The 9,201-nt window shown below is 37.9% G+C and overlaps 1 protein-coding gene across 1 annotated transcript in view; it reads left to right on the forward strand.

Moving 5' to 3' along the window:
• LOC128515598 (NLR family CARD domain-containing protein 3-like) overlaps positions 1 to 8,914 on the forward strand; it is a 59,656-nt gene extending 50,742 nt beyond the window's left edge. The window contains exons 6-10 of the mRNA XM_053489681.1: positions 3,159 to 4,131; positions 4,578 to 4,745; positions 5,223 to 5,318; positions 6,476 to 6,601; positions 8,810 to 8,914. Coding sequence (XP_053345656.1) covers positions 3,159 to 4,131; positions 4,578 to 4,745; positions 5,223 to 5,318; positions 6,476 to 6,601; positions 8,810 to 8,914 — 1,468 coding nt within the window. The remainder of the gene's footprint in view (positions 1 to 3,158; positions 4,132 to 4,577; positions 4,746 to 5,222; positions 5,319 to 6,475; positions 6,602 to 8,809) is intronic.
• Positions 8,915 to 9,201: the final 287 nt, after the last annotated feature.

The following is a 9,201-nucleotide window of genomic DNA, read 5'->3' on the forward strand; positions in this document are numbered from 1 at the left end:
AGGCCTATTTAACAAGTCAACAAAGGTATAAATAACCTGACACAATTTTAGTCAAAAAGTCATATTCTGGAGGTTTCACTTGCTGGGGTCAACATGGCCCCACTGGAAAAAAGCTGTTAGCGGATTTTAGGGTAACAGGAGGGTTAATACTTATTATTAAAACAAAAACAGAAATAGCAGATCTATAAGCACACAACTTTGATGCTTTGCTTGTTAATAACTAAATTGCTCATCTTTTAACATTTTCTGTTTTTTTAATGTTTTTGATATATTTGACACACATTTTATCTTAAAGTTTAACTTGGTTTAGACTTTCATTGAAAATATTTAAATTGCAGGCTGAAGTTGGCCCAATGGAGTGGAAGTGCAAGTTGTGTTCTGCAACATCAAATACCCGCGGGCAATTATTTTGGCACTATACTGTACTGCATAGCCAATATTCAAGAGTGTCCCCCCTGCCATGTTTCTATGACAGTTGTATTTGTACTTTTCCATCATTCGGAGCAATGAAAGCTCATCTGTCAAGATCTCATAATGATACACGTAGAGTAGATCCAACTGAAGGGGAATGTGTTGTTTTTACATGTCCTTTGTGTAACTTGAAGCAGCCCTTTTCTGAGGAAATTCTATTTGGTCATTTGAGAAGTCATTTACGAAGTCATGAGATGGTAGCATGCCCATTCAAGAACTGTAATTACAGAACAAATAGCTACTCGGCGTTTAATGCACACAAAAGTAGAGAACATGGTGATGATTCAGACTTTGGTGAATGTGTCGTATTGGCAGACAAAGATAGTGCCCTAGTTGTAGTTGCAGCGGAAAGTCTTGGGGAACTTGCTGAAAGTCACAGTGCAGGGTCTGCGGACACATTTGACCTCAATGAGGTAAACAGTCAGTGTGACACAGACACTTTAAGAGCCCAGTTGAACCATAACTTGGCATCATTATTCCTAAAGATGCAATCTATTCTTCATGTATCTGACATGGCATCTCAGGAAATAGTTGAACATTTGACTCAGATATTTTCCTTGTCCCAACCGATAGTCAAACATGACATTAGAGAGGTCTTACAGAGTCAAGACATCACTGTCAGTGAAACACTTCTAAATGAGGTTGTCAGTACTGTTATGGACAGTAGTGTTATTATTAGTGCCACAGCTAAGGGGAAGCAGTTATCCTCAACCAAGAGAAGGAAAACCTTCTTCGAAAATAATTATCCTGTAGTAAAGCCTGTACAGTATCTGCTACAGCCAGGACACACAGCAGTGCATGTTCCCATTCTTGAGATGATACAAAAAATCTTCAATCATACAGATATTCTGGACAAACTTAAGGAAACAAAAGTGGCACAAAACGGTCATTATGTAAGCCACCAAGATGGTTTGTACTTCAAAGAGAACACATTCTTGTCTTCAGATGAGTTAAAGATTCCACTCATTTTGTACATTGATGATTTGGAAATAGCCAATCCACTTGGCACGTCACGCAAAATACACAAAATATGTTCAGTATATTGGACGCTTGCTGATCTTCCCAGTAAATACCGATCAGCCCTTCATGTGATTCAGCTTGCAGCTTTATGTAAATTGGCTGACATACAGACATTTGGCTATGAAAAAGCACTTGGTCCTTTGTTGAGAGACCTCCGTACCCTTGAACAAGATGGGGTATTCATCGAGTCTATTGGTAAGGTAGTTCAAGGAACAGTCATGTGTGTGGTGTCTGACAATCTTGCAGCCCATGATTTGGCAGGCTTTTCAAAGTCTTTTAGAGCAGAATATTTTTGCAGATTCTGCACAGCAACACAAGCTCAACTTCAGACTCATGAAGTTGCAAGTGGCGAGTTCAGTCTTAGAACAAAAGACAGCCATAATAGTGATGTGCATGCTGTAATGCATGGGGAAAGTCAGAGTCAGAATGGTGTTCAGGCAGATTGTGTCCTGAGCCAGCATCTAGAACATTTTCATACCGTCACTGGCTTTCCACCTGATGCCCTCCACGATCTTTTTGAGGGCATTGTGCCTGTAGAGCTTGCCCTGTGTATCGGAGAGATGATCCGTCACAAATACTTCACCCTTGAATTTTTGAATGAGAGAATTCTATCGTTTCCGTACCAGCACACAGACAAGCTTGAAAAACCTCATAAAATACCACAGTCCTTCGCTGTAAAGAAAAGCATTGGAGGTAATGGCCATGAAAATGCCACATTGCTTAGACTGCTCCCTTTAATTATTGGGAATGCAGTTCCTGAAGAGGATGAAGCATGGACTGTGCTAATGGACTTAAAAGAGGTAGTAGAGTTATCGCTGTGCTCAGAATTCACAGAGGAGTCCATCCAGTATTTACAATCTAAGATACAGGATCATAAAGAGATGCTGAAGGAAGCTTTTCCAGATTTCAAACTCCGTCCTAAGCATCACTACGTTGAACACTATCCTGACCTTGTACGCCGTTTTGGGCCCCTTGTACACTTGTGGACGATGAGGTTTGAGAGTAAACACCGTTTTTTTAAGAGAGTTGTGCACGACACACACAACTTTAAAAATGTGTTAAAAACACTTGCAGACAGGCATCAATACATGGTAGCATACCACCTCAGTGCCTCAGGATTCTTTAAACCTCACCAGCAAACATCAAATGTCTCTTCTGTACTGGTATCAATGCTTCCAAATGTCACCAAGACATACATTGAACAAATAACAGCAAGCAATTTTATTTACAGTACATCAAAGGTCTGCATTGATGGAACTGATTATGATGTAGGAATGTTTTTGTCTGTGGGACAAGAGGGAGGACTGCCTAATTACTGTAGAATTCAAAAGGTTCTCCTGGTTAACAGTACAATTGTCTTTCTTTGCCAAGAGCACACAACACACTACATTGAACACCTGAGATCCTATGAACTTTTCCCAAACAATTTGACTGTTCACACCCCATCAGAGCTAAATGACAAAACACCTCTCTGTGCTTACAACATAGATGGAAGATTGATCTTGACACCCAAACGTTTCATATTATTAAACTGAAGGTTTGTTGAAGGACGTAAACAGATAACTAACATTCTCTTGGAGCTGTGTGGACCAGTTGGTCTGTGGACATGTAAATGTTGTGTGTGTCACCTTCACTCTCCATGAAAATGAATGTGTTTCTGTCTTTAGGAACCAAAAGATGGTTGCTGCCCAGAAGCATGTGCTACGTGTGTATGTTGCACGAGACACCGCCCTGAAACTTACTCTACTTGAGCGACCAAAGTCAGTGAAGGAGCTGAAAGAAATAATGCAAGAAAGGTTCAAGCCGAGATTGGATGAGGACTTTAGCCTGCACTATGAGGATCCGGACTTTGATGGTGAGCTTTGTTTACTGGTGGACATCAAGGAGTTACCAGAAAAGGGCACGTTGAGAGTCGTCAGACCTGAAGGTGACACCTCATCTACTGCATCTTCTGACACAGACATACTCCCACATGCATTACAGCGGCAGAAGAGTTGGCCTGATCACTTTGTTGTTCCTGGTTTTGGTTATGAAATGGAGCATATTCTAGAAGAAGGAAATCATGTTTATGAAGAATCAGGAAAATTGCTGAAGTTAAAGAGGTCACATAAGAGTGAAATCCTTAAAAAAACGGCAGAAACGATCTACAGTTTTAAACCATACCCACATGAAAAGGAATTGGCAATGGCTGCTAAAGCTTTGATTACAGCTCATCCATGTCTCAGAATGACGACTGGTGAAGACGGGGAGTTGGGATGGAAACGTCACATAGGGTATAAGGTTGCGTCTTACCGTAACAATCTGGCCAAAGCTGGGGTTGCAGAAGTAGCCATCAACACAGGGAAGCGGAGCCGAAACAACCCCGACAAAGATCACCCCCATCAAAACATAAAGAAAGCTCGAAAAGCTGAGGTCAACTACATCATTAACCTACCGAAGGATCAAACCCCAGCCACTCTGGAAACAATGAGAGAAGAAATCATACATGAAGTCGAAAAGACTGAGAGAAACCAATTAGTAATAGGCAAGCTCATGAACACATCCTATGCTCTTCGTCGCCAAGAAATCGTTGGAGCTCTTGTAGCTCCACGGGTGAGAGATGTCATGAGCAGATGGCCAGCCCTACTTATGGAGTCACAGGTAAAAAAATAAATATATTTTTTTTATTTTAGTGTTCTCCCTGTTGAGAGCAATTAATCAACATGACTCTTAAGCATGCCCACTTTGAACATGATAAATTTTTCCAATATTTAAATGAATATTCTAAAATCTAAATTTTCAATAAATTCACCAAAAAGCAAATGTAAAAGTTGACAACACATCACGCTGTAACATATTTTTGCCATTCACCGTAAACAAAATATACAGAGGTTTATTATTAGTTTTCCTTTAGATAACATTATACGGCCTGTTTTAAATAAAAAAAAAAGACAATTAACTTTCTATTTTGACTTTGGTTCTGACTCATCCCTAATAGAATTGCCCTTGGTTTTGCTACCTGCCAACTGAAAACTTCTCAAAATACATTTACATTTCTGTTCCTAATTCATCTTTATACATTTCTGTGTAATTCTGTCTATGTACAGGTGTTTGCAGAGTTCCACCGAATCAACAACATTAACCTGCGCAATCAATTCTACAAGGAGCTGGACAGACACACGCCTAAACTCATCACCTTGTTCAGAGACAAGGCCACCAAGACTGGCAAGATAGCGCAGGAGCTAGCCAAGCTCATAAGGATTTATGACTTTCAGGTGAATTTTTAACTTTGCATGATTCAGAAACAGATTATTAATAGAATGTTTGCGGACAACTGTAAGAAGCCAGAGTGTGAATTGGTTGAGAGGTTAAGTGTTTATGGCATGAACACAACATTGTCAATCTCATCAGAGATAAATGTCTTGACAAGATGTATTCTATCAGAAAGAGGTACCTTAAAAATATACTTTATCAGCTTCAGTTTAAAGAAGTCCAAATAACTACTGTTTTTGTAAAAATCTTGTTTACAGTTTTGAGTTTTTTCCTTTGAGTTATTTAAGTATTTACAATAGAAAATTATTTATTTGAAAAATGTTTTACTGAAGAAATGGTGACCCAAAATACTGTATCTACCATCTATAGCAATGACCACCATCAGAATATGAAGCTATTTAACACTTAGATTTTTTTTTTAAGTGTTTGCTCTGCATTTGTGTAATTACTATTGTAATGGATATTTTTTGTCCATCTAGGAACAACGTGATATAAATATGAGACGGGCCCTCGTCCTTCGTGCACTTCCTGTCTACTTGCGTGAAGATGCCTCCAAGTTCTTCAGGACCTGCAACGTAAGTGTACTGGCCTCACTATCGATCCCTTTGCCTAGCTATCCAGTCAGCTTAAACATATAACATCACTCAAAGATCTCTAGGAGAACAAGTGGGGTATTCCAAAAAGCAGGTTAGGTGAAAACTTAGAGTGAACCCTGAGATAAGGAAAACTCTGAGTTAATCATTCCAGAGGGCTATTCCAGAAAGTAGGTTCAACAAACACTGAGCTCAACCCTGAACTCTGAGTTAACTTACCCTATAAAGTGAGACTCTTGAGTTTTCAGTTCAGGACCCTCTGTCGGACGTGGTGGAGATGAGCAGCACTTTATGTTTATCTACTCAGCAGGATGTTAGGACACAGATGTGTGTTAAACAGCATCTGTTGGTGGTAAAAGCTACTACAAGTTAAAATATCTACTGAATAAACATTTACTTTAATATGTCAAATAAAAACAAAAGTGAGGAGCCAATGTGAAAAAAAAATTATATTTCATTTTCAGCCAATTCAAATTAAATAAAACAGCCTAAAATTTAATTAAATAAAACACTGAATAACATTTAACCACTTCCTCAAAGGCTAATATAAAAGAAAGTGATGTTACATTCAAAGTAAAAAGACGACGGCATTTAAAACTGTCAGTGATTTTTATTATGGCGGCGGCCAGAAAATATCTGCTTCCTGTTTTCTCCCCTGTTGCCATGGTCAATCACAGTATTGGAGCTCTATTTATGATGGCTTTTTACTAATCGTCAGGCACAGGCTCAACTCAGAGTTGACATACTCAGAGTCGACTTACCTAACTCAGATCAGCTGTTCTGGAACTGAAAACTCAAGAGTTTCACTTCACAGGGTAAGTCAACTCAGAGTTCAGGGTTAGGCTCAGAGTATGTTGAACTTCCTTTTGGAATACCCCCCAGGACCTGTTTATGAAGTTCACTTGAGTTGTTATTCTACAAACTGACATGTAGAAATTATGAAGAGGTAAGTATAAAGCATTCCAGTACTCAAAAAGTGTTAACCGATGCGTGTGAAACTAACAGAAGATTTAAGCAATATGTACAGAAAATAGTATAAACATGTAGCTTAGTTGCAGTCTAAATGCCAAGTAACATCATTAGCATGATTTGTATTTTTGAGGGGCTAAATTCATTCTTGTATTATTTGTGTTTTATAGTCAGCAGATGGTCCAGACCTCACTGACACTCCATTGGCTCTCCTGACAGTCGTCATGGATGACACTACTGATGCGTCCCTCCTCAGCCCTGAGAGCATCTGTATTGTCGTGGAGGATAAAATACTTGTGAGTGGTCCCACAAATTTGGCTGACTCATTTCTCCTGCTCTTTGGGTACATCTATGCACTAGACCTACAGTACCCAAAGAATCTTGAACTTACATTCACATTTATTCAAAAAGTTGTGTCTTGTGTCTTGAGGACAACAAACTTGAGGTTTGTTGCCCTCAAACTTGAGGACTTGAGGTGTGTCTTGAGGACAACAAACCACTGAAAGGGCGTCTGCTGACGCTGAAGAATGATTTGTTCAGTGAGTGAATCATTCAGAATGGATTTGTTGAGCTGAGTATTGAAGTTTTTTTGTTTGTTCTTGTTCCCCTTTTTACAAATATCATTTGCCTCTTCTACCTCAAATTTAGGATGTGACTATTTGCCTGTTCTACCTCAGATTTTAATACACTGATTGTTAATAATTCACAACATTGACGTGTTGCTAAAGTTTTTTGTACAAAATAACGTGGGAAACGACTGTTCAATTCGTGCACTATACATGTTTAATGTTCTGTTGCCTAATGCCTACCTTGATGCACTACCTTGATGTTGCCAGTTGAAGTACGGCACAGTAGAAACCAGTATTTTATTTGAATGATATTTGTGTTTTTCAAGGAACCGTAAGTGCCAAAACATTGAAAAACAGTGTTAAACTTTTTCACATTCTAATAGTTGTCATTGCTGTTGAGGATGGATTATACTTAGAATCTTATTAAATTTTATCATGAATCCTTTGTGAGTTTTTATCATAATGTGAGATGGAGACCCAAAATACTGAATATATACTCTGTAGCAATGTTTACTACCAGAATATGGAACTATTAACACTTAATTTAAAACAGATTTTTTTATGGAGTCATTTCCTTTTCCTTTTGATTTACTTTATGACAAGCACTTTGTTTTCACTGAGCTACTTTAATTTGTGCCTTTTAAAAAGCACATTGTGTTGAATAAAAAAAGTTGTTAAATTGCCACTGTGGTGTCACTTTCATGTTTTTTTACAATATTAGCTGATTATAATTGTGTAGTGGGCCGACATCAGTATTTCACTTTAAAAATTTTGAGTGCATTTACCACGTTTTGAGTTAAAAATTATTGAAAATTTTAAGTGTATTTTCCACATTATATGAGTTAAAAAATATTGAAAATTATTAGTGAATTACTCCCCAATTATAAGTTGAGGAATATCAATAATTATAAGATAGCATTGAGATAATTTAAGGCAAATGTAAATGTAATTTTTATTTTATGTAAACTTAAAAAATTTAAAAACATCACTTAAATACTTTTGTGTAATCTGTTACAAAATAATTTTTGAGTTCTGTGAACTTATTAGGGTTTACAGTGTTGTGATCAGAGCGAGAAGTGTTAGTCAAGCGGTTCTTCGTCGTCCTTTAGGGTCTCACTGCTGAGTCTGTTGTCCGACTTCTGTTACTTTTGTCTCTCTGATATGTGATGACACAGGTGAGGTCAGGACTGGTGTTCCTGCTTGTGCTGCTGAGCTGTATGATGGGGTGGAGGGTCAGGAGCAGTAGGTTGTGGACGTCTATGAGGTGGACAGACATCCAGGTCAGGATCTGTCTTAACACACTGGAGAGATTGTAGCTATATTACACTATATTCTAAATAAACTACAAACAAATATGTTTCTTTTTGTCCTCAAATTATTTTCTTGTATCACTTTCCTCTCTCACACACCTGACTAAAAGACTCATTATGCAGCTCATTATGTGTTTCTTTGTCTTCTCTAGTGTGAATTATAGCATTATTTATGATTATTCACGCTTCCTCACATACGGCCTATCTAAACAAAAAGACATTGTTTTCTGTGAATGAGTGAGCAGAATGATTGTCACATTATTAAAGTATGTAAGTAAAAACTCAGGACAACAAGATCCAGTTCACAAAAGTCACATAAACAAGAGTTATTTAAATATACATGTAAGAAGTGCTTTACCTCTCACTCTGTATGTGAGCTGGGTTCCTGAATATAAATCTTCAGAATTAAGTGGTGATTTCTTTGTGATATAGTTTTATTCAGAGTTTGGAAATGACCTGTTGTGTCCTTTAGTCTCATACAGCATAAATGCAAAAAGTCTCAGATATTCCACAGTTTGTTAGATTTTTCTAAATCATCCTGTTATTACTGGTGTACTGAATTATTGTACTCTTATTGTATTTCCTTTTAAAGACAATTCTTTCTCTGTCTTTCTCTCTCTCTTAGTACATGGGTGAATGTGTCTCTAAAAGATTGAAGACTAAGATTATTGAGACGCTGTACAGCTGGACTGTAGTGTTCCCTAACAAGTTCAAGATTAATGAAGCGTAACAGACACTGAGGAGACAAGGTGACTACATCAGACACTGAGCTTCATCACTCTACACCTTCAGAGGAGGTGGAGCTTTAGACATTTTAAGGGGAACATATTCAGAAAGAGGAACTAATTTGTTAGTTTTAATTATGTCAATTAATTTATCAGAAGGTTCTAAAGGCACGACATCTTATCCTTGAATTTTCGGCCTTTGGCTGTGGGAGGCTACAGCATCACTCTGAAGTCGAACGGTTGATCTCCGGATTTTCAAATCCATTTTAAAGTCACAGTCAACTGAATCCAT

This window comes from Clarias gariepinus, chromosome 28 (genome assembly GCF_024256425.1).
Source record: "Clarias gariepinus isolate MV-2021 ecotype Netherlands chromosome 28, CGAR_prim_01v2, whole genome shotgun sequence".
NCBI lineage: Eukaryota > Metazoa > Chordata > Actinopteri > Siluriformes > Clariidae > Clarias > Clarias gariepinus.